The 24,871-nt window shown below is 40.6% G+C and overlaps 1 protein-coding gene across 1 annotated transcript in view; it reads left to right on the top strand.

The window, feature by feature from the left end:
- GRAMD1C (GRAM domain containing 1C) overlaps positions 1–24,871 on the top strand; it is a gene marked incomplete at both ends in the record, with an annotated part of 54,113 nt that overhangs the window by 17,500 nt on the left and 11,742 nt on the right. The window contains 7 exons of the mRNA XM_082005450.1: positions 1,396–1,480; positions 5,271–5,374; positions 7,133–7,228; positions 8,437–8,517; positions 14,971–15,089; positions 16,265–16,385; positions 20,140–20,302. Coding sequence (XP_081861576.1) covers positions 1,396–1,480; positions 5,271–5,374; positions 7,133–7,228; positions 8,437–8,517; positions 14,971–15,089; positions 16,265–16,385; positions 20,140–20,302 — 769 coding nt within the window. The remainder of the gene's footprint in view (positions 1–1,395; positions 1,481–5,270; positions 5,375–7,132; positions 7,229–8,436; positions 8,518–14,970; positions 15,090–16,264; positions 16,386–20,139; positions 20,303–24,871) is intronic.

Below are 24,871 nucleotides of genomic sequence, written 5' to 3'. Positions count from 1 at the left end.
ATGTGTGTGTCAGGCAATGTTCAGGGAACTTTTAAACTATGAGAAGCAGGAATCTTTTCTGTGGAAGGTAGCAAAATGTGAGAATCTTGATGAGGTGGGGGCACTAGTTGTACTAGCTTATTAAAAGACCCTCAAGCTGAAGATAAGTCTGTGTTTGTTCTGGGATTGTTTTGACAACAAGCACAGACATAATGAAAGGGTAGTGACCAACTAACATGCTGCAAGAGTGTGCTAAAACTGGGTGTTTTTTTTAGTAAACATGCTGCAAGATCATGCAGTCAAAAGTGGTTCTTTTACCTTCTTTCTTCCCCCACCCTAAACAAAAATAGCCACTAACCTATGGTAGAGATGGGTTTAATGGTGAATATCAAGTTTTGGAGTAGTACAGGTGTTCAAGGAGAGAATAACAGCCATGTGCTTAAGATCTTTAGAAAGATTAAAAAAAAAAAGTGTAAAACAGGTTTTTACAGTATACCTGGTTTTGATAACACTTGAAAGTGACTTCTTACTGTCTTAGCTATAGTTCATCTGAGTAATTGCCTTAGAGGGCATTTAGTTAGGATGGCCCCTAAAACAAGTGGCCAACATCTGTTAAGAAGAAAATATGGCCCTGTTAATACTGCAAAATGAAAAATAGGGCTTTTAAAGCAGAATCATTTCTGGAGAACATTCTGAAGCTCTTTATTTGAATGTGAGTGGGGGCATTTGTTTATAAGAATAAGGAGTTAGTCCATCAAGATTAATCTTCTTTGCTGTGCGTTTACCGCCCAGTTTGAATCTTAAATGACCCATAGACAGTCATCTCTTTGAATATGGGGTGAAATGCAGAACAGATCAGGAAATCAAGGGGTGATGGTGGTGCTGCTATTTGTGCTTACTGGAGGAAACTTTTGCCTCTATTCATACAGGTCTAACTATAGCAACTGGCAAGAAATTCACTGCATTGTAGTATTCCTGAAACGGTACACAAAGTAGAAATTGGTGTTCTAGATTGTGTCCTTGTGTCCAGCTAGTGGCCTGCATGAGGGCTTGATCTGCTCTGTCACCACCTATGTTGTGACCTTGTTGCCTCTTTATTTAGTTTGTGCTAGTAGAAGACTTAGCCCTGTCCTTATGAGTAGAGCAGGTTGCCATCATACAACTGTAATGCCTTGTAATTGGCATCTGGCCTGATACAGGGAACAGTTTGGCCCATGCTATCCTAAATACTAGAAGCACACTCCTACATAAGCAAGCATAAAGTTACAGTGGTGATCACATTTAGATGCTACCTATTCTTTATTGTTCTTTTGATGTTCAATTGTTCTTCAAGATGTAATTACACATCCAGTATGAAGACAGTTGATGGCTGAAAATAAATGTGTTTGCTTAACCTTTTACCATTCTTTGTTGCAGCTCTCAAGTTCCACTTACAAATATAGGAGTGAGGAATTTAAGAGACAGTTTTCTCATCTGCCAGACTCGGAGAGACTTATAGTAGGTAAGATGTAATCACACCAAAAGTGCTTGTCTTCTGGCTGATAACTCCAGATTGCAGTAGTGCCAAGGTGGTTTTTTTTATGGCAAATTCTAACTACAGCTGATAACTTCCTATTCTCCTGTCTCTGAACTAGCATAATATACCTTCAGGGGAAAGTCAGGTCCATACTCTTCTCTTGTACTGCCTGCTTTGTGAATAAAGATAGATTCCTTTTGGGGGTTGAGAAGTGAAGGAGAAGATACAGAATCCTCCAGTTCATCTAGATATGGGATGGGAGCCTCTTAACGTCTTTTCCTGCTGCTACCCCATAGTGAGTTCTTAGGCAGAACCCTTCCTGACAGCAGTGGAGATGTGACTGAGAGCTGTTAGCTGACAAGCTGGAATGAAAGGTCATTATGCAGGGTCAGGCTGAGCACATAAGCTCAGCATATGTACATTGATGGGCAAGTGTGAGAAGAACAGAGGTAGAGTTAAATCCTGAGAGCACTGAATTTGTTTTATGTTCTTTGCAGCATGGACAACCAACTCGGTGTACCTCTTCCAGTGTCATAACCATTTATTTTCTATTCTGTGAGTTTCTGAGTCTTCTCTTTTACTTTAAAGAGGCAGCTAGTTATACTGAGCTAGTTGCCATAGATGGTGGGGGAAGAGGGAGTGATTCCATAATTGTAACAGTTTGGTGCTTGAATACAAAGGTAAGGGATGTTGCTTCAAGTGACCCTGTTAAGTAGGTAGATCCTTAGCAGAAGCTTTTCCTTGCTCCCTGGAACTAAGCCTAGACCTTGCCCTAGGCACGTTGATTAATGTGACTTCTGGGACTGAGTGACACAGTGGGTGCTTGTAATTTAAGCCTCTTCAGAGACAAATGCCAGCTATGTTGTATGAGGACATAAAATTCAGTATTTAAGTGTGTAATTCCCTTCAGCCTTGGTAGGAGATCATTGGAAAACACGAACCAATCTTCATTTTATCCTGACTTATAATGCTGTGCACTTGGATGGATTTGTCAACATGGTATATTGAGGGCAGATAAAAATGTTTTATGACCTAGATGGTCTGTGCAGTTGTAGTTATTGCCCAGGCTAGTGCTGAGCACAAAGAACATTATCTGGTGCTGTGCTGTGCAAATCTGTTAGATCTGGGTTGGCTCATGCCTTGAGCAGAGGTTTTTCACAGCCTGGTATACCTGGTTAGCTTATCCATGCGCTCATGACATGGATGCAGGCATAGAAGTAACGCTCCACTGGAAGAGTGGAGGTGGTGAGAAGTGCCTGGGGTGGGAGGGGACAGCAGAGGTGTCAGAAGATCAAACTATGGTGCATAACTTCTTGGCACTGAAATGTTCCTTCTGAGCTCTGACTCCCTCTTTTGCTCCACTGCAAAATCCAAAGGAGGCAAGCATATAACCCTACCTCCTTTGCATGCAGTGATGCACCTTATTCCCTCTTTTGTCACTTGCCTTGGAGGTAAGCCTGCCTGTGCTGCCCGAGCATTGTGTAACAGATATACTGTCCAAGAATTGGGTGGGTTTTTTATACCAAGTGGCATTGTGACTGTTTAAAGTTCATCTCTCATCTTATGCATCCTTTAAGGAAGTGAATATTGAGAGGCTGTCAGTATATGCTTGCAGCATGCTGAGTTCCTTCCAGGTTAATGAAAGAGAAATTAGAGCTTTCACTTGCACAGAAACAGTTAAATCCCTGTGTCCTTTTCTCAGCCTCAGGAGGCAGTTATTCTCTGAAATGCCTTCTGCATTGTTAAAATACTTGAATTCAGTACAGAAGTGAAACAGAAGAAGAGGATATTACTTCAAAGTGTTGTTTTGATGTTTGTACTTACACAGGATTGATACAGAAAGCCATGGAGCAAACTCTGAAGCACAGTTTCAGTGAACAGATTGCCTAGGACTTGGAGAAAGCTTTAGTAATTGGTTAATCTCAACAATGTAGCACCTGCTCCATCAGAAGCAACATCATTACTTTATATATATTTAATTTTTTTTATGGCATAAAAAGCAGTGCTCCTTTGGAAGGACTTTTTACATCCTCCAAGCAAAGAGCTCTTCCTTTGCTTGATGCAGAGAAACTTATCACAAGCTTCACAGTGCTCAAAGAAGCAATTACTTGCTGCTGTTCATTAAAAGAACTGTAACTGCTCCTGTTCTTAACTTAGTTGCCTTTAACTGCTATTCCACTGTCATGAGCACTGTATAGAAAGATTATATGAAATACAATTTTTTTTTCTTAAAATGAAAGAGAAATCACTTAGACTTTCAAAATGGGAGTTTTTAAAGGACTTTAATTTGTCTGAAAATGTTGTTTACAAGCAGCGTCTTAAGTTTCTGGATCTGAAAACTTAGAGGGAGAAATGCTAATATATCCCTTTTGTTTTGATATTCTTTTTTGTAGATAGGTCATGGTGGTGTTGCTCATCACTTGCCCAGTGCTCTTATATTTATAGGTCTGAATCCCTCTCGCTCCCCCAAACAGAAGTTAGATGCAAACTTCTTGGTAATGCTTTCCTGAAGTCCTTAACCTCAAACTCCTGCTGCCTTCCCTCTCTGCTCTCCCAGCATTTTGGTATCTGACTTCTCTTTAAACATGCCCTTATTTATTGGTTTGGATTTCTTTAAGTTCATGTAATTCTGTTTGCAGTTTTTGTCTCCAGGGACTTGTACACATGCCTCATGCTTGTTGCAAGAAACTTTATTTCCATTTGATTATTTGAGGGGAAAACCCAAGAGAATTAAAAATCATAATAGAAGTTTCTGTAGATGCAGACTTACCTTGAAGTTAGGACAGTGAGGGACTTCTGAACCTCTTGGTACTTGAACAAGAACTGTATTTATCTTCTTGTACACAAAATCAGAATTCTGGCTCGGACAATGCCAGATACAATGCTTTTCAAAATAACAAAACTCGTTTAACTTTAGAGGTATCAAATCATTAACATCCTGCTTGAATAGGTACATTCTGGATATTTTCTATACATAAGGTAGCCTTCTTTATGTTGGAGCTTCCAAAAGAGGTCTGTCTTAACTTTCTAGTAGTAGTACTTCTGAAAATTCCTTTGTTTGAATCTTCAGGCTCTGAAATTATGAAAGTTCTCTCAGAGAGGTTTTTAAAAAGTGCAACCAAATCCTCTGCTTTTGTTCTTAATTAGCAGGTATCTGATGATGTGTAATTGCATTTTAGATGAAATCTGTTTCTCAATAGGGATGTTTCAGCCAGAGGCAGTATCATAGTAAGTGACAGTAAGCTCCTGAAAATATCTCCTGCCTGAAGAACTGGATGGCTTCAAGCTGCCTTTTAGAGTCTCAGTCTGCAGATAGTTTTAGCTAATTATAGGATCTGTTTAGTGTAAAATGATTATCTTACTACAACATATGAACTACTGTTATGTAGGAGTTGACAGTATAATCTGGTGTACTAGAAAACATTTGTGTATTCTGTTGTTTAGGTGCTTTGAAGATTGACTTATGAATACTTATCCCATGTACTCCTGATCTTGCCTGATATGTTTTTCTCTGAAAATATAGGATAATGTACAGGCAGTCAATACCTGGAGTGCTGTCCTCACACAGATGCCTCCATCAACTCTGGCTTTGGGGTGTTCCCAGAACAATGGTCTGGATGCAATCCAGTACAAGTCTGCCTTCACAGACTTTGGGAGGGTGAAAGAAATGGCTTTTTATTTGTATTGTAATACCCTTATCTCACTTAAAGTTAACAGGTTTGAGTCAACTGAGCTGTAATAAGTGAGTAAACTTGCTCTTGCTCTCTACACATAGATTATGCCTGTGCACTCCAGAAGGACATTCTGCTGCAAGGACGCTTGTATCTCTCTGAAAACTGGCTCTGTTTCCACAGCAACATTTTCCGATGGGAGACCACAGTAAGATCTCTTAGCTTACTTGAATCCTAACTCTTCTTTGCCCTGTACTATCAGGATATGAGAGTTCCTCAAAAAAATCTTATCCTGTCAATCTTGTGCTAGTAACTTTGTGCTGAAAAGAGCCTGCATCCCAAAGAGGAAATGCAGATCCATTGCTCTGTAAAATGAGAATAGCATTGGAGACATCTGAATGCTGAAGTAAGCCTGCTCACTCAGTCATTCAGCATAGGAAGGAGTTCATGAGTGATGCTAAAGCTTTCACATTTCTGGATGATGATTTGCCTCTCCTTGCCAAGGAGAGTTGCTCTATAGAGGGATGTAACTTGTAATGTTCTCCTGTAAGACCAGGAGCATGATACAGTAAATGGTGTTGCCCTATTCAAGAACTCCCCAGCGTTGAACCTTACTTGGTTTAGTCTCGCATGTAAATATCAACAGCTAAGAATAGCTGAAGAGAATCTATACATTACCTCTGCAAGTTCTCATATTTTGGTCTGTAGCTTTTGAATAGTATGAGCATAAGTAGATATTTGATGTTTGCCCTTTTTCTGTTGACTTAGGTTAATGAGTTAAAATTTTTCATTCAAGCAGCTGTTGCATCTGCTGTAGAAATAGCTTGAGGCAGTGAATGAGAAAGTAACGTAGTTAATAGGTGATAGAGATGTGTCAAAATGTTCTGCAGCTGCAAGACTGCTCATACCTTATGTTGATCTCTTAAATTCTACTATGTGTTCTCTGAAGTATGCAAGACAGACAACAAATAGCTTGTGACAAATAGCTTAAGACAATGAGGGGGTGTATAAATGCTTAATTGAAAACGAAGCTTAACTTAAATCAGATTGATTTGATGATTGAATGTTTCTTATTATAGACTCGAAATTTAAAAAAAAAAAACAACCCCACAAAACAAAACTGTTTGAAACCACACCCTTGAGTATATAAACTATTCAAAGACTGATTTTTTTTCAGCCAAAACAGCATACATCCTGGTAACCTGTTCCTGCCTGCCTAGCAAAGTGGTAGATGCACAGCTACAGTGGTAGAAACAAGTTTTGGGTTCTCCTTAGCAGGCTGTGTTGATGCAGAGAGGAAGTGGGAGGACCTTCTGCACACACAGGAAAAAGCAAGATCCAGCTGAATGTTCTTCCTTTCTCTAAGCTGAATGGCACAACAGCCTATCTTCAAGGGAAAGGGGTAGGCTGAATGGAAATGGCTTGTTGCAGCCAGTCAGACCATGCTGTTCTAAACAGAAACATTTAAAGTACTAATACACAAGGCAAACACATCCAAACAGGAAGATTTCCTTGCAGTGTCTGGACTGCAAAAAAACCCTGTGAAAATGGACTAGATTGCAAACTTCTGTGAGATGATAGAGACAAGATAGTCTGTTATCTGACCTATGTCCCACTTCATGTATAGCGTACCGATTGGGATTGGCTTTCAGGTATGTGGCTTGGGATTGGGCCCTTTAATCCTTGAGTGTTGCTGGAGGAGTGGAAGGAAAGAACAAACTTTGTTTCCCTAGTCCTAGTATGAAAAAATAGTAGATTGCTCTAAAGTCATCTTAACTCGCTTCTACTTTGGAATGCTTGCTGTTATGATTAGCAAGTGGAGACAGTAATTGCCTTTGACCTCAAGTGAATTGCACCCCAGGGTTTGGGGTTAGTTTGAGTTCCTCTTGCATGTTCTGTGACTTTGTAAATTTTTAGTCTTAGCAGTTATTTTTTATTATGTCTTATTAAATCTGTTTTTGGTTAGATTTCTATTGCCTTGAAGGATATCACTTTCATGACAAAGGAGAAGACTGCTCGACTCATTCCAAATGCCATACAAATAGCAACAAAAGGAGAAAAGGTGAAAACATGTATTTAAATGTTTTTTAAATTCTAACGTCCAGGGCAGAGGACTTGTTGCAGTTTTAAATTTGCATAAATAACTTCCCTGTCAAATCTTTAAATGTAATTGGGATTGGAAGACATACTTGATGGTTTGGTCCCTGTGCATATTGGCTTGATAATTCAACTTTAGTTTGATTGCGGAATCCCCTAGTAGAGTTGACGCAGTAACCAGAAAGTAATGGAGTTTTTGTCCCATTGATTCTCAAAGGAAGGCCATTTGAAAATTAGAAGTTCAGGGCATGAATTCAGAATGTGCATCCTTGAGAGTGCAAAAATATCAAACTCACTGGATCGAAAAGTGCCCCTGGAAGAAAATTGCTGAAAAACAAAAGGACTGTGATATCAGGGGTTTTGAGTCATGGAGAAATCTACCCATAGAACATGCAATTTTATGTGCTGGGAAATGGATTTTTTGGGTGTGTATTTGGAAAAACTGAAAAGTATAATGCAGAATGTTCTTAGGTGCAACACACTTCATGATACTTCTTCTGTAAATGCCTTGAATATAATAATTCTTGGCTGGATACAGTAAATAGCTTTCCGGGGTGAATCCGGAGCTGTTATTTCTGAAGGAACTGCAATTTCTCATATTTGGCTGTTCCCTCTCAATTAGTTAAATATTAACTTTCATCATCAAGTAAGATAAACCTCTTTCTCTGCTAAACAAACTTTCAAATGGGAAATATTTTAATACTGCAAATGATGCATCTAATTTGATCTCCTGTTTTAATTTAGTTTCACATCATCTCATGTGAAAAGATTAGTAAAAGCAATATGCATCAGAAGGATGGAAAGGGCTGTGGCCTGTTAGAAATAGGTACATGCATCTCTGACTTGTTCCACCTCCTATTTGGAAGTAGGAGAAAGATTTAACTATGTAGTTGGTTGAGGGGGAGTTCTTCCTTTATGCCAGAAGTACAAATGATTGCATTTAGATGCCCAGACGAGCAAGTGTCTTTATATACTTTATGGATATTGGGGAACTAACTCATACTTATTAAAAGTGATGAAAGTGTGGAGTGTGAGGAATATGAGCCTGGATTTGAATGTGAGAAGAGCATGCCATTGCTGAAAACCTTAGGATATTCAAGATACAAGGAAGCATTCTGGGTTTCTTGAAAATACCTACAAGTCAGCTTTTATGTACCTTGTTTCTTCCTGCAGTTTTTCTTCACGTCATTCAGTGCAAGAGACAGAAGCTACCTCAGTATATTCCGCTTATGGCAGAATGTGTTGCTGGATAAGGTAAGCTTGTAAGTGCCGGTACCTGTGGTTAAGTAACAAAATCTTTTTCTAACATAAGCAGATGTGTCTTTGGAGGATAAGAGACTTTCCTTAAGTTAGCTTTTTCTTTCTGATACAGAATTCTATTCTGATGTTCTCCTTCGCCTCCTTATACTTTAGATCCCAGATAAACTTCTCATCCTTTCCTTCTCATACTGCTACCTACAACTTTGTTGTTGATGGAGCGTTTTGTCTTTGAAGATAAGTTGCATGCTTCTCTTCGCTGCCAGCTCAAGCAGATATTACTAAATTGGCATGCATTTGCTTCACATTTTCTATGGCTAATTTGTGAACAAAAAGGTTAAGAGACTTTTTTAGTGAAAGCTTTTTTATTTTTAACGAAAAAGCCAAAAGTCACCTTCTCAGAAGTTAACTGAACCGCTGCCAACCAACTCATTACAACTCCTCTGACCTTGAATAAATGCATCAAAGGCAGGCCGTATGATATGGAAGTGTATTTGGCAACTGCTGCTAGTTAGCTTGATTTATATTGCAATTTGTGGATATTTAAGCTAATTTTCTTTCTAAAAATGTACTGATACCTTGCAGAACATCACTGTAAGTAATGCAATTTTTGTAAACCAATTCCTTCCTGGTTATGGCCCTCGTTTAAATATTTCAACACAGTTGCAATTGAACACTGAAATATCCATATGTAACTCTGTGCTACAATGGTCCCCAAAGGCTTGAAGCTGCTGCACTGCTTTTATATAGTGCCCACACAAGTTTTTTTTTGTTAGATGAATTTTAGGGCAGACTAGAAGCACTTCTTGTCAAACAAAAGCTGAAAATAAAGGAAAGTGCCATTTAAGGCAAACTAATGTTTCCTGCAAATCTCTTATCCTTCATATCAAATACTATTTAACTGCAACATCATAATCATCTTGTCTTGAATCCAGTAGTAGCACTGCAAAAACCACAATGTACTATGTCATCTTTTGACTGGAATGTGCAACTGGAACTAACTTTTTCTTCTGTTAGGCAAAGTTTGTCAGGACTAGTAATTGTCTTATTCAGTTGATTCGTTTGTGGTACTGGAGGGTGAATGTATGAGCATTCAGGTATACAAACCTATCCAAGTGGCTGGAACAGAAGTAACAAGCTTTGTGCTGTTCAGTATTAGATTTTCCCATGCGTTTCTACTCTTTGACCCTGCAATGAGTGTCACATTAGGAACAGTTTTTCCCTTCAGAGCAGTAGCTAAAGGATAGATATGAAAGTAGAAGGCATGGACTGCATGTAAGATGAGATTAATTAAGCCAGCAGGTTTTAGGGATCAGTGCATCTGAGTAGCTTGGGAACTCTCTTTATTCTTTCTGTCTAATCTTGCCATTAGCTTTCTTGCATCCCCACTGAAGGTAGAAAGATAAGTCTGTTGCATGAATTTTTGCTTGTGGTTCTTGGTTGTAAAATGGAGCCATTTCACATATACATTGCCATGAAGCGTATGTAGGGCTTCTTAATGTAGTGTGTTTGGAGCTACTTATTGAAACAGGATTTCTGTTAGGTTGAGCTCCTACTTCTGCAATGTAGTAATGAATTCTGATTCTCTGCTAGAATGTGCTTAAACCAGCCTGCTGTCAGCCTGCTCTATGATTCCTTACTGCTCAACCAAACTAGATCAAGCTATTGAGGGGTTGAAAGTAGAAACTGAAGTTGCTAGAGCTGGATCCACTGACTGCTACAATGACAGCTGTCTGCTGACCTGTTGCTAAAAGAAAGCCCTTGGTGCATCCAAGCAGGTTTGCTGCTTTCTCCCCACCACTCTATGGCAGAGACAGCATACATTTGAAAGCTCTCCTCTGTCTGAGGCTCTAGCATGGTATGCAGTGCACTAAGTATGTGAAGCCTAGTGTTTCTGGGCTCCAGTGGTCAGAGGGATTCCATCAGAATTTGTGAGGTTTGTAATAAAAACAAATCTTACTCTGGATCTAATTCCAAAAGGCGATGGTTTTAATGTTTCCTCTGCAGATAGCTAAATATTTTTAAAGCGTATGAATAACTTAGTTATTGTCTGGAGTGCATCTGCTAGACCTGGAGATGACATACAACTGTTAAATTATGAAATAAAGTCATTCTGGTGTCAGAAGTGTAACTCTGAACGCAAGCTGTCACAATGCTCGTTTGCGCCACCTGATGGTGAATAATCCCCAATTTGCAGGGTTTGGATCCAGGGGATTGGAATTACATTTGCTTCGAATCATGTTTGTGCAGAGGTAACTTTCAGTCATTGGCTCTGGCCCCTTCAGTGCTTCCTGGGCATAGACTTCATGTTACAAGGTCTTACCTGATACACCTTAAACTTTCACCCCCTGCAGAACTTGTTGGTAGGGTCAGCATGCCCTTTCCCAGATCTCCATCTTGTGGCCATTCTGCCCTTGTACTTCTTAAGTATCACATGTCCTACATAGCTGAACAAGTAGTCTTCTGTACGGTCAGCCTTTCTATTAGAAATGACTTGCATTGTGTAAGAAAAACAGTAAATGATTGCATGCTATTCCATGCCTAAGCTTGCTTCAGCCTTCAAGATGCTCTCCCCCAACTTTGTGTCAGTGTTCTGAATAGGACTCCCGGTCCCATTAGCTGAGTTGTAATTCTCTAGGTCATAGCTTCTCCTTCAGATCTTGCTTAGAGTACAATAAAGTGCATTTGACACTTTGGCTCCTCTAGGAATCAGTGGGTAGCTTCCTCTTAAAGATGGTACTTTTTTTAGACTGATTTTTAAAATATCCATGTAAAGGCTTTTTCCTTTCAAGAAAAATTCCACTTTTTTTCCTATTTCTATTGCCAAATGTACTCAGAGTGAGCCTCTTAGGCTTTTACCTTGCCATTGTTTTTTAAATGCTCCTGGTCAAGGGGGAAGCATCATGGAAAATCAGGAATCATTAATGTAGGTCTGGAAGAGACATGACACCGGTCTTGATAAAACAGATAGCTGCTTCCACATCCACTGAGGCTTTCAATAATACATCGGTTTGTGAAATCAGCCAAAATTTGTTTTGTAACGGGCTTTCCAGATTGGTAAAATAACTTTACTAATGGCTGCTATTGACAGTAAGAGCAATGCTATTTATACTTTTGCTTTCCCTTCCTAAAGCTTATGGGTGCCAAATATCCCTCCAGTTTAAGGAGGAAGGAACAAATTAAAATCTAATTAGGCAAGTCATTCAAATCCCAAACAAACACAGTGCTCCTTACTTCTAATGGAACAAGATCTTAACTTAATCGGTCTCAATTCCCATGAGTCCTCTTCCTTAGAGTTGGATTTATTTTCCTATTGTTGTTCTTATGCTTTGCTGGGTAGAGATTTGCACCTGTCTCCCAAGACATTGTAGCAGGTAAGCCTAGAGGTGTGAGAATTTCTGGTGAGCTGTGCTTCTTGTGGCAAATACCTACCAGGACAGCAGTTCCACCTTTCCCCAATGGCTTCTCAGGGAAGGTTGTGAGAGAGATGCTTATTTGCACTTCTGTGTGCAATGAGGATTGTTTTGGAGATCAAAGAGGAGTTGGGTTGATTCTGACAATCGTGTTTGGGCAGTTAGAGGGGGAGTTTATGGTTTTCCCTCGCAAACAAGCGATGAGACAGAATTCCACATTGCAGTTGCCTGCTAGGAGTGTGGTGTGTGGTGGTGTGTTGTCCTCTGGAATAAACCTGTGTGGAGTGTCTTGTTCTTACTTCTGCATCTGTCCATAGGGGGCAAAAATCAGCAGCTACACTTATGTCAGTGGTATTCTGTAGTATTGCTGTGCCATGCCACCGTTTTGCCTAGGATGAAACAAAGTGCTGATGTTTTATGCTCCCAGTTAAAAAGACAAAAGCATGTCCCAGCTGCTTCTTGTAGCCTTTGTTTCTTTTTACAAAGAGAACTGAGAATAAAACCCAGCATAGACCATCACCTTGAGTGGGCACAGTAATTCATGTTTGGATTCAGCCTTTCAAGCTTCGGAGCTTCTCAAACCATCTTCTCAGAAGCAGAAGTCTGACCCAGAAAATTTGTGCCCACCTTTTGCCTTCAGAACTAATACTTTCTGGTACAATAAAGCAAGTCTGGTTTGATCTTGGGCTGTGACCATTAACAACTTGTATCTAGCCGAGCTAAGAATAATTGAGCAGAATGCAAGAATCCTGTTTTAGAAGCAGAAGTTGGGAACGTTGACTTCACAAAACCACAGGAAACAGCTTTATAGATTCCTAAAATGCATAGCTGGAAGTTTCTCTGCTTTCCTCAAACCATTGAGCTCTCTGTACAAGGACAGTCTGATTTGCCCACAGCCTGGTGCGGAACGTGCTAGTGAATTTAATTAGCAACACTAGCCATTTCCCAGTTATTTTCTTATGCCTGGAAATAAAGGCACTGGCAATATTGGGCAAGAGAAGTGAAAGTGGCATTGCTTCTGTCCTTTAATTTCTGGTTGAAAGGTGTGCTATGTAAAGATACACTTTGGCAATATTATGAAACTATATAATGCCTAGTCTTGTTTTTAGCCATTGAATGAAAACAGCTGGAGGTGGTTGGTTGTGGTTATGAGTTTACTGCTCTAAAAGACAGCGTGCCTGGAGAAAGAAAGGCAGCTGTATGTTGATGCGTGTGTTTTAGCACTATGTTGCTTTGTTGAACGAACTCCCATGGCAGAGGGAGGCTGGTGTTAGCTGTTGTGACCCTTGCTTTATACATGTGTGTTTTGTGTTTTAATGTTTACTTTGCCCTCGGTAGGATTAAATACCTTGAAACTTATCTCTACCACCAAGAGGCTGTTGCCAGCCACTTTCTGAAAAGCCTGAAACCTTGTGTTGGAACAACACCCGAGGGGACCCCCCCACCCGCCCCCTCAGAGCGGCTGAGATTAGCTGTGCCCAGAACCGGGTGTGCTTTGCCCTGACCCTCGCACGCTTTCCCCCTGCCAATGCAGTGCGGGGGTCCCGCGGCGAGGGGGCAGAGGGACACCCGTGGGTGTCCCGGCGACGGTGACAGGCGCTGTGACGATGCCCGCGAGTGCCCCGCTCACGGCAGCCGCCGTCGCCGGGCGCGGGGGGGTGGCTCCGTCCGGGCCCCGCCACCGCCGCCGAGCAGGAAGTGGCAGCGCGGCGGCGGGCGGCGAGGCCGGGGGTGTCCCGGGAACCTCCCGGGAGCGGCGCTGCCCGGCAGGAAGCGCCAGGTTTGTGGAGGTGGAGGGCGGTGGGCGTCCCCCGGGACGGACACCGCGCCGGTGAGAGGGGGGGGGGGGGCGGCAGCCCCGGGGGGAGAGCGCCGAGGGAGTAAGTGGGCGTGCAAGTACGGTCCGGCTGGTGGGAGGCAGCTTTTTCGTGTCTGTCTAAAATTGCGGGTAGTGTAACGCTCCACAGGTGGAGAGAGGAGGTGGAGAGGATCTTTAAAAGCCCTTTAAATAATGCATGGCTATATAATGTGATCATTTCATGCAAATAGTAAGCAGTACTTGTGTTACTACCTCATTAGCACAGTTCTGTTCCCTTGATCAATATGGATTGTGGCTGAGACACATTTTTCCAGTGTGGTGTCTCCTTTAAGATCACCAGTATTGTGCTCTGAGCTCTGCTAAATCCCAGAACCTTATTTCCTTTCTCTGTCTCTTTTTTCTTTTTTTTTTTTTTTTTACTAGCCCTTTACAGCTGAAGTGGACTTTGAAACTAGTTGCTTACATTGCTGATACGAGTTATCATACTACTTTCGTTTCCTGACTCTTCTGATCATCTGGGAGAACGTAAATACATCTCAGTAGCTGTGAGAACTCATGGAGCAGGGCAGAGGCATGATAAAGAGTAGCTAGTGATGAGTTAAGGTAACACTGTTACTGAGCAAAGCAATTATTTCATGTAAAGGGGGTTCTGGTGTTGTTCCAAAGGGAGGACCTCCTGTCCCCCCTTGGCAAAGTGGACAGTTGGCTGACCCAGACACCACTGTCTGTAGTGACTGAAATGCTAGCCTCTTACCATTTGTAAAGTGCTCTGAGCATCCTGAGGAAACAGGCGTGTATCTGCTAAGCAGTTTGTCCAAGATCAAAGAGGGAGTCCCTGGCTGTCTACTAGTTATTGGTCTTGTGCTGTATCAAGTGAAATTCAAGAGGGAGCTAACTTGAAGATATCTGTGAAAACACTGGTGACACATGAAGCAGCAAGTAGTGGCTACAAGTGTGTGTTTTCTTGAAAGAACATTTTTTTTTTTTTCTCATATCTGGTGTTATTGGTTGAACAGTGATGGGTTGGCAATATGGAGTTGACAGGAGTACAGTTCCCCAAAATGCTGAAATCTAATCTTGAAACATGATACCTAAATGCTTTCAGTCCTTGTCAGAATTGAGGTTAAAGGCTGTGGTGTAATTCAAACTTCTTACTGTTTTACCTCCTGTGCCTTACTGTCCCATACTGTAGCTCTTGACTAGCTCACTTTCTTTCAGAGGCTGACCAAGCAGGAATTTTGGCAGCTGGTGCACCAGAGCTATGGCTCTGAGCTGGGCCTGAACAGCGAGGAGATGGAGAGCTTCCACTCATCATCTGAGGACAACGGGCAGTCTCGGTAAGGAGCGGCTATAAAGCTTATTGAAATGCTCAGGGAGAAGCAGTGTTCTCTTTCTTAGAAATTCTTTTTCTAAAGTGCTGCTGTAGCCTTACCAGAAGGGTTAAGCCTATAGTAAAAGGATGCAAAGAACCAAATGGCATAAACTGAGCCTGCATAAAGACTTAATTGTGTTCATTGCCTAAAATAGTAGGAGCACAGCTGAGGCCCCTTAGAGGAGGGAGATAGGAAGACTTTGTTCTCCTTGGATCTGCTTGGGGATATGAACAGGATAGCTTAAATAGCAACCTTTTCTCATGATGGTATCTAGTCAGGATCTGTATGCCCTCCAACAGTAGTGGAAGGGCTGAATGGAATAGAGCTATATGTGATGTTCAGATACTTTCCTCCTCTGTGGAGACAGAAACCTTTGCTTTGCTTTGTTCTCGTGGTGTCTGAGGTCTTAGCTTATTTTTGTATTGTGCTCAGCTTGAATTAGGAAGATGGAATCATATAACAGTGGATTTTTTTTAAATGGTTGCCTTTATTTCTTGGAACAAATAGGAACTAACTTATGAACTGCCAGTGTCAATCTAATAATGGGGCTTTAATTTGTGTATCTGTCTGTAAAGAAGTATGGCTCTGCAAAACAGGACAACGTGACTTACGTCTCTTCAATCCTGTGTTATCCAAGTATGCTTGTTAGAGAAAAAAACAAACAAACTCCACAACCCCAAAACGAAAACCCTTTAAGTTCACTGCGAGCTTCAGAAGATGTTCCATTAAATAGTTCCTGTTTTGGTTGGCTTTTTTTTTTCCTGTAAAAATGCACTACTTTGCAACTCTGGAGTAAGGGATGCAGGAGAAAATTCTTGTCCCAAGCTTTCTTAAAACATTTTCTTTCTAAATTTGTTCTAACCTACTTCTGTTTGCCCTTTTCCTACACTAATCACTTTCTGATTCACCAGTGATTGGTTTTACTAACCTTGTGGTCAGAAGCTGAATCCTTCTGAAAGGTGGCTAGTGTGAGGAAAATGGCTTGAGAAATTAATGAGCTGGATGTGGGAAGAAGAGTTGGTAGTTTTTAATATTAGCTGAACAGCCATGGTTTGAATGCAAAAATCACACATGAGAAGCTTTCTCAGATTTTTCAGCACTTGTATCTCTAAAAATATCTCCCTTTTTGCTTTGGCCAGATCCAGCATTTGTGATGATTCTGGAGAAAGAGATGAAAAACTACCAAAAATGATTGGTTTAGTTCGGGAACCCACGCTTCAAACAGAAGGAGAGTCACTCAACAGACACGTGTTGCCAGGAGTAAGTGCTGACACAGCCTTTCTTGTTATTTGTAACTGATAAGCATATATGCTTAACTTGTGTATCTGTAAGCATTAGGATGCATGGGGATTTTAATTTCTCAAGAAGCCTGTGAGAATTCATAATAGTCTAGGAGTTTTTCACATTCCAAATTTAGTATCAAGATCTTCAGGTTTTGAGAATATTCATTGAATTTGGAAATTAACAAACTTCTGTGTAAGAGAATATTGTTGGTGTTTCAGCAATGTCCTATCGCTAACTCGCTGCATAACCTGGTTAGAAGGCTGAGGTTTATGCCCTGGTCTCTTTTTTTTTGTTTGTTTACTTAAAAACAAAATTAACTGTGGGGTTTTGTTTTATCCACCTTCCTAGGGACCATGTGCATTTTTATGCAAGTGCTTTATGAAAGTAATGTCTCTGTTCTCTTACAGTGCTTTCTTGCTTGTGCTATTTGTCATTTAAAAAATATCTCCTCTTATACTTGTCCTCTCTACTACACATGAGGTTTATTGGAGGGTAGTTATGCTGTGTTATCCTTGCCTTCAAAGGTCAGGTAGTCTGCTGTTGTGAATGCATGGAACCTTTTTTATTTTTTATGGAAATGTTTCAGAAGGAAGGGGAAGCAAAACACCCTTGGTATACTAAAGATGTGTTTTCCCTTAATGTCTTGGGTTAATACAACTGAACAAGCACGGGTGCTTCACTCATGATGTATGAACTTGTGAATGTATTTGCCTGCCTACTACTCTGTGTAGTTGTAGTCCTAAAAGGTTACAGACATTTTCTCTTGGTTAATTGATACCCCAAGGGTAAGATCTTGGAAAAGCAAATAGAGCACTAAAGCATTTCTTAGAAACTTCACTAGGGCTGGGTACCTAATTGCTGTTTCTGCTTTGGAAAATTTGGGGAGGGAAGGCAGATGCTTGTAATAGTTTTTACTACCATATAAATCTCCTGGCTTTTGTTACTTGCTAAAACTGATCAAGAGGTTAAGCAGGTTTTAAACAGTTTTCCTGAAATCCAAGTTAATGGCTAGAAACTCATACCCAGCAAAAAATACTGGTATTTGTCAGATGTTAAATCATAGTTAATCGGATGATGGGTATCCCTCATGGAAATCCTAGCAGTATAAAACAAGATTTTTGGAGAACTGTAAGGGATGCCTGTGGATGCTGCTGGAATTTGGGCTCTTTAGGGTAACTAAAAATCTTCCCAAGTAGCCTTGGTTTGGACTTGTAAGTCTTTCTTGCATAAGAGCAAGCCACTTAAGAATAATTGCTCTGCCTCAAAAAGAAGTGTTTTGTTTACCTGCTGGGTGCCCACACCCAGAGATGCTCTTGCAGGTGCTAAATCTGATTGGGCATGTTGGTAAGCAATAATGCCTAGGGATTTCGTCTATATGCAAGGAAAAATGCTAGGATTCTCCCTTGAAGAAACTGCTTTTCCAAAGTTCTTTAATTATAGTGTAAAAGTGCAGTCTTGATAAATGTGTAGCTAAGCTGTTTAGCTTACTGTTTGAGTGTAACTAAAATACATAATGATTGTGTTCAGCTATATGTGGCATTTGGCACTTCTTGAGAATGTTGACACACTCTCCACAACCACAAGATTATAGCATATGTTGTAGAAGCACAGGGGCAATAGCAGGAGACAGTAGTGCTTAGAATGTATTTATCAAAAACCACGGCACTGACACATCACATTTAATCACCTTCCAAAGACTGGAGAGAAACAGACTTTACCCCTTCTTTCCTGCTTTGATAGGCAAACTAAGTCCCAAAGCTCTCTTTAGAGGGGGATCTGAAATGATGGAGGTGTTGGCTATAGTACTTGGCCTGTCTTGGAAAAAATATTGGACAGATATTGACATAGTTGATTAAAGAAAGTCTGTGTGTAACACCAGTCATGGCACATGTGCTTATTTTAAGTGCCGTTCATCACAATGCGAGAACCACTTCATTGCCTGTCTGGATCAACCATCTTCTTCCCTTTGCCCCTCATAGGGAGACCTTACAGCCTTCCAGTCCCAGAGCCTGCTATTCACAGGATAAAAAACTGAAAAGCCTTGACACAGAGCTTAGCAGTACTGGACTAGCTCAGGAGATAAATGTATTAAAGGAAGAAATTATATGTCTTTAATTAAAGCTGACTTCTTAAAATCATTACTGTTTAGGGGAAAAAAAATAATAAAGAAACAAGAAAACTGTGTTTGAGTTAATCAGTTATTTCAAAAGCCTCAGCATGAATCTTCTCTTCCCTGGCATCATAAAAGGCTTCTCTGTAGGAGGTATTTCTCTAGTCTTCTGACTTGAGCCTGACTTTACTGCTCTGCGCAGGGCATGGTGGGGGCTGCTCTTATGCTGCTGGTGGGAGCTCCACCTGTTCACCAGATCCCTGATATTCATCAAAATGCTATGAGAGTTCCTTGGATCTGTGCTGGATCTGTGTCAATTTTCAGACCATTTAACCACAACTAGCTCCTTTCTGGCTTCCATCTGTATTGGTAGAGTATTTTGATGTGGAAATGTTGGTTCTGTCCTGTTGTGTGACTGAGTAGAACTTCAGGCATGGTAGCTCCTTTCAAAAGGAGTGTTTGTTAACTGATCTGCTTTTCTGATTCAGTCTTCCTCTTTTTGACCTTGAGGGAGTAGTTGCACAAAACTGTAGATGATCTTTTTTTTTTTTTTTTGAAAGAAGTCTAGAAGTACAGGAAGTACATGATAACTATTCAAGTAGTGGATGCTCTTGCTTTTTGGAGTCAGTGCTGAATAATCTTTAGGGATGATGATATTGCAGATGAATTGGAACTACCCAGCTGAGGAGGCCTAATCTTACTTGTTATAGTCAGTGTACTACTGCATGTGGGGGGCTGTATTGCTGTTCTACTGGAGGCAATGGGAGCTTTGAGGAGAGGTTTAGGATGCAAGCTATGATTCGTAGCTAGTAGCTAAGCTTTTTCGGTGTCACTTTAAGATGTACAAACCTTGTGGATACGGTTTTACTAGAAATTACCTCTTGAAGCGTGCAATGGCATGTAAGCTTAGCTGCCAGTTACTACTGTTTAGGGTTAAGAGTTGCATCATTGATTCAGTGACTGATGTTTTGGGGGAATGTCCTGCTTATATATTGGAGATGGCAGATGATACTCTAGTGCTTTGTTTCTGAAGCAACATTTTATATGTAGGATTACTCCAGACAGTGTTTTAAACTTTTTTTTTTGTCAAGGAGTAATGAAGCCCTATACAGTAAGAACACTGTACAAATATTTAACTGGGATGATCTAATCTTGCTGAAAAAGGGAGACCCTACCTATTTCATTATGCTTCCCCTCAGGATTATTGGACCCCTTGCTAAACTGGCAGGAAAAAAACTAACCTGATCAATAAAAAGTAAATAATCTGTGTCAGGTTAATGAATAGATAAATGCTAGTATTGATGCAGGGAAGGGGACCAAACCATGCAGGTGGGTGCAAGGGGCCTGCCTGGATGGGGAGTAAACTGTCCCTTTCTGACAGTACAGATGAGTAAGTCTGTCCCTTGTTACCAAGGGTAAAGTGGAAGTTTGAAATAAAGAGGAAGGAAGATTGGCTGGGATAGGGGAACAAGGGAGAAATTAGTGCTTGACTGTGTGGTAATTGAGCAGATGGAACTGCTTGTGGCTTCCTTTTTATGGCTATTTTCTCTTAAAGTAACTTTCTCTTTTTTTAAATAGTCTGTGATTACTGATGCATTATTTTTCTCTTGGTTGTTTCAGGTGGAGGAGTCCCCAAGTGAGAAGCAAATAAAGAGGAGCCCTCTTCCATCTTCAGAAAGAAAACCTGTTAAGCTAGTCAGGAGCAGGTCTTTAGAAAAGTCCTTGGACCTGAATGAGAATGAAAATCTCCCAGAGAAGAGCAGTGCCTCAGATAGTGAAGAAGGTAAGTCTTTTAACGATTGGTATCTCTAAGACAACTTGACTCTGGTGTTCCATCTCACTTGTGGAGCAAGTTAGAGAACTTGCTGATCTTATGAAACTTGTTTGCTCATTTGTTTCACAGAATTGCAGCAAAAACATATTTGTATCTTAGTTTTTGGGGAGGGAAAAAAGTTGCTGTGTTGGGGGTGTTTAGAATGAAAACAAATTGTGGTTTTGCTTTTTTCCTTCGGTGGGTAGACTTGCTAACAGGTTAAACTTAAAAAAAGTTTCTTGACAATGTGGTGGTGCTTGTTCACCTTCTATGCTATCACAGATATTTAAAGCGTTTTTCTTTCCTTTGTTTTCACTTCTTGGGAACTGAGGGGAAACATTTCAAACTGTTCTTCTGTTTCTGAAAGATTCCCCCACCCCCCGCCCTGCCCCTGCCTTCTTTACACTTTTACTTTCTTATGGCATGTGGACTTAAATGTTATTGATGGAGTAAACTGAGAAACTCACTGAAAGTCCAGGCAAGACAACTTCCCATCTTTCAGGAGTGCATTGTGCATTTTCTGAATCTGCTCTGAGGGTGAAAAACTTTAACATGTATCTTGGAGCAGCTTATACTTTGTGTGCCAACAGAGTGAGTATCTTAATGGATCCTACTATACAGTCCTCATAACTCATACCTCATTACCCAGTACAAGATAAGAAGAAACTTGGAGACAACAGTAGTGTAGACATTGTAACTTGGCTGTTACATGCTTCCTTTTTTCTTCTCACCATAGGAGACAAGTGTAGCTGTATGTCTTACAGTGGTTTTGGTACGAGTGTTTTTGTGGTTTTGTTGTCCTGGGAGAGAGTAAGGCCAGAGTGTGCCTTCCACCCAGGCTGGATGACAGTGAGACTTGTGCTGAGGTCTGTGAGTGCTTGTTCTTGTGGTCCCACAATAGCCCCTCAGAAATTCTCACTCTTAAGATGAGTGAGACTTACCCCATGACTTACCATGGGGAACTTTTCTGTGCCAAAGGGCTGTAGTTGTTCAAACAGCTCACTGAAGCTGTGGTGGATGTTCTGTTAAATATGTCAATCTCAGACTCTGTAAATGCCTTTAAAACGAGGTGAGCACAACCTGGATTGGTTCCAAATGGTGTGTAGTGGTGTGCAAATGAAGGACAGAAAAACTCAACAGTAGTAGTGTGCTCAGTAGCAGCTGAATATTTCTTTCATATGCAAAGAGATAACTTACTTTCATCACCTGTTGTCAGGAATAGAACAGCTCAGTTAACTGAGGCCAGTTCTTAATCTGGCTGAGAAACTTTGCATCTCATCCTTTCAGAGTTGGCAACTGAAGTTGCTTGCAGGTGTCATTATGTTGGGATCACTGAGGTGTCCAGGAAAGCTTTCAAAGTCATGAATTGAACTGTCTACCTGCAAGTTGTGATTGATGCCTGAAGACAACACTTTATATTCAACTAACTTTCCTTTTGCTCTCCCACACTGCTGTGTTTACTTGAGTTCAGATTCAACTCGATGCATGCCAGGTTGTATCACTTTTGTCAATACATGTACTTGAACAGGCTGCTGTTTATGCCATTTTCCTACTCACTTAAGCTTCACAGATGAATTGTTTACTCCATCATAGGTGTATCTTTTAGAGCAGCAGAAAGTTTTGGCCTTTGGATGTTTTAAATATCTTGCAGTTTTCCTACCCTCTTAGGACCACATCTCTGGATTTTATCTTTTTATGGCAAGGGTCTTCAGTGAAACTGAAAATAGTCCTGTTGTCTTTCATGCTGCTGTTTGCCTAAACGATAGCAGTAAATACTCCCTGTCATCCCTGCATTGGTGATTTTGAGTAAATAGAGCATATTCAACTGGAGACGTCTCTTTAAGAGAACTGACTTCATGATGCTTTTCTTATTTCCCCTCCCTCCCCCAAGACTAGTCTCTTCTTATTCAGAGCAGGATTTTCTAGTCTCGCAACATTAATCTTTCCTCTTAGATTCCCTTCTTCATGCTTAGAATTTTTTTTTCTTCTGTTTTTCTGTTTTCTATTGCAGTTGCCCCATACTTTTACAAGGTGAATTCCCTCATGCAAATGAAACTAACTTTCCCACATGGCAAAGGTTTACCCATGCGATTAATCTCTCTTGTGTCCTCTGGCTGATAGGCAGGCTGGCCATGGAGGTGTCCTGGCAAATAAGGTGAGGGGCAAGCTCAGGACTGCTGTTCTCCAACTCCGGGTCCACCTGACCCCCGAAGCTGGAATGCCAGAGCCTTAGCAACACCCGTTCCCTTGCCCTAAGCAATTCTCACATCGCTTACTGGGGGACAGGGGGTGTGCGTCTTGCTGTGCAGCATTAGCCTATTGACCTGCATCTTAGTGCTTTTGTTCCACTTCATAAATCGGAGTATAAATCTCAAGCCATGACACTAATTTTTAGCTTAGCCAAAAGTTTATCTGTGGTCTTGATTCTAAATTTTAGAAAACAAACTTTAGTTCAAGCACAGAACATGTATTTTCAAAACAGAGCCAGGAGATTCTGAATTCCCTCAAATGGCTCTTTTGTATGAAGGGTTTCTATATGCAATGGCAATGTTCAGCAGCATAAAATACTTCAGAGGAGGAAGGGGGAAGCAGGAAATTGGAAAACAGTCTTTTCTGTTAGAAAACTTTACTGTATATCGGGACATCATAAATTCCTGATCTCCTTGCATAACTTGACAGACTTACTGTATTGTTTCTATTTGTATTAATAACCACCTTAAATATGTGATCTGCAGGAGAGCATAACTGCTTGCACTGTAGTGCTGTGAGGTGGGTACAGTGGTGGCTTGACTTTTCTTGCAGATAGGGATATGGGGCAGAAAATGGTTGAAATACAGGGTGGCTGAAATTAGTTCAGCCCCATGTTTTGGTTTGGTTTTTTGGCCCCAAGGTAGGAAATCTTGAATATACAATGTATGTAAGAGGAGTAGCCCAGTTACCTTGTTGGCATTTTAATAAAAATACCTAAAACATGTGTCTTATTGAATATATAACTAGAAATTATTTGCCTTGTGGTTTGGAGGATGTATGAGTTACCTAAAGGCAAAAGACATAAGTTTGGGGTGTTTTTTTTAATGTTGTGAACTGGGAAAAGCTAGCACTGTCACAGTATTTACTCAGTACCTCCAAGTTAATTTTGTACTTTTAAAAAATCTTTTGTATCTTTTAAAGTATAGGAGAGCTCTTTGATAATGGTTAATACTGTTGATATAGTCTTTTAACTAGATGGTATCTGGAACATGTGCACTCTAGGAATTGGTTTTACTGACTTGATTTCAGGTGTTATCTGGTTGAAGGCTCCTACCTGCATTATTCATGCAGTGTGCAATTTTTTCCCCATCCCCAGTGGCATAGAAATCCTCAACAGTGCTAAGATTTGCATATATAAGTTTTTTTTTTTCACCTGATCCTTCCTGAACTCCATGGAGTGGAAAAAGCAGCTGTCTTATTAATTTGTTTGATAGCCTCTGCTCTTACCAGTTCAGCTGTCTTAATTTGCTTGTGGTGTGTGTTTAGCTTGGAGCTGTTAGTTGTTAACAAGATTTTTAAGAACTTTTTTTTCCCCCGCTTCCTTTCCCCCCGCCTCCAGTTTTCTCTCTCCCTTTCCTTGCACTGCAGATGTCTTCAAACCTCTGCAATTACTGGTGCATAATGGTATTATATTCAAGCAGTATTTCACAGATTGCCTTACAGTGATGAAAATGACCTTATGGAAGTGTGAGGCAATAGTGGGGGAGGGAATAGACTTGCTGTCTTCATTCTGAACTGGGACACTCTGGGTAATATGTTTGCTTCTGGATTTTTGGGTCCCTAGGGATCCCAACCTAAAGTCAGAATAATCTCATGTTCTCTTATCAGACAGTAGCTCCAATTGATCTATAAATGTATTCGGGCTAAGAGTTAATGGTTGATAATTGCATACTGCTGAGGAGTTAGAACTTCTAAGTACTTCTAAGTCACTCCCTAGGTAAAGTGCTTCATGTTCCTGTATTGAGATTTGAGATAAGAAAAAGGCAGATGGGTTTACTGGTGTTAATTAAAACAACACAGGAGACAAACATGCGTGTTCATTTGTAGCAGAGACGAGTGGTTAAAGCTTTCAATTCTGTTCAAATTGCAAGCTTATATACGGTACACTTACTGTTTGCTATGCTACTGTTTCTGCTTACTGCTTCATCTAGAATTTCTACAGCTAAACTCTGAGAAGCCCAGACGGAAGTGGCTTGAAGCTTGTCAAGCTCTCAGTGTATGTAGTTACTTGCTTCTGCAGGTGTGGAACTCACAGCAGCATTCATACATGCACCTTTGACGTATCATCTGAAAGATTTCCAGACTGGAAAACAGTTGTTTGAATCCTAGTATCTAAAGTGGCTGATGGGCCTGATCAACCCAGTTTCAGCTAGGATTTTCTGAAAATACTGCTTTGTGATAACACCATTTAAAAAAAAAACAAACAACTTTTTTTTTATTTGTTCCGAGAGCTGAGAGGGATTGTAAGTAAAAACGTATTTCTCAATAGATAACGCTCATGCACTTGGC

The sequence above is a fragment of the Phaethon aethereus genome, assembly GCF_964289735.1.
Source record: "Phaethon aethereus genome assembly, chromosome: 1".
NCBI lineage: Eukaryota > Metazoa > Chordata > Aves > Phaethontiformes > Phaethontidae > Phaethon > Phaethon aethereus.
The sequence above is the reverse complement of the archived record's forward strand: the minus strand, read 5'-3'. Positions and strand labels throughout refer to the sequence as shown.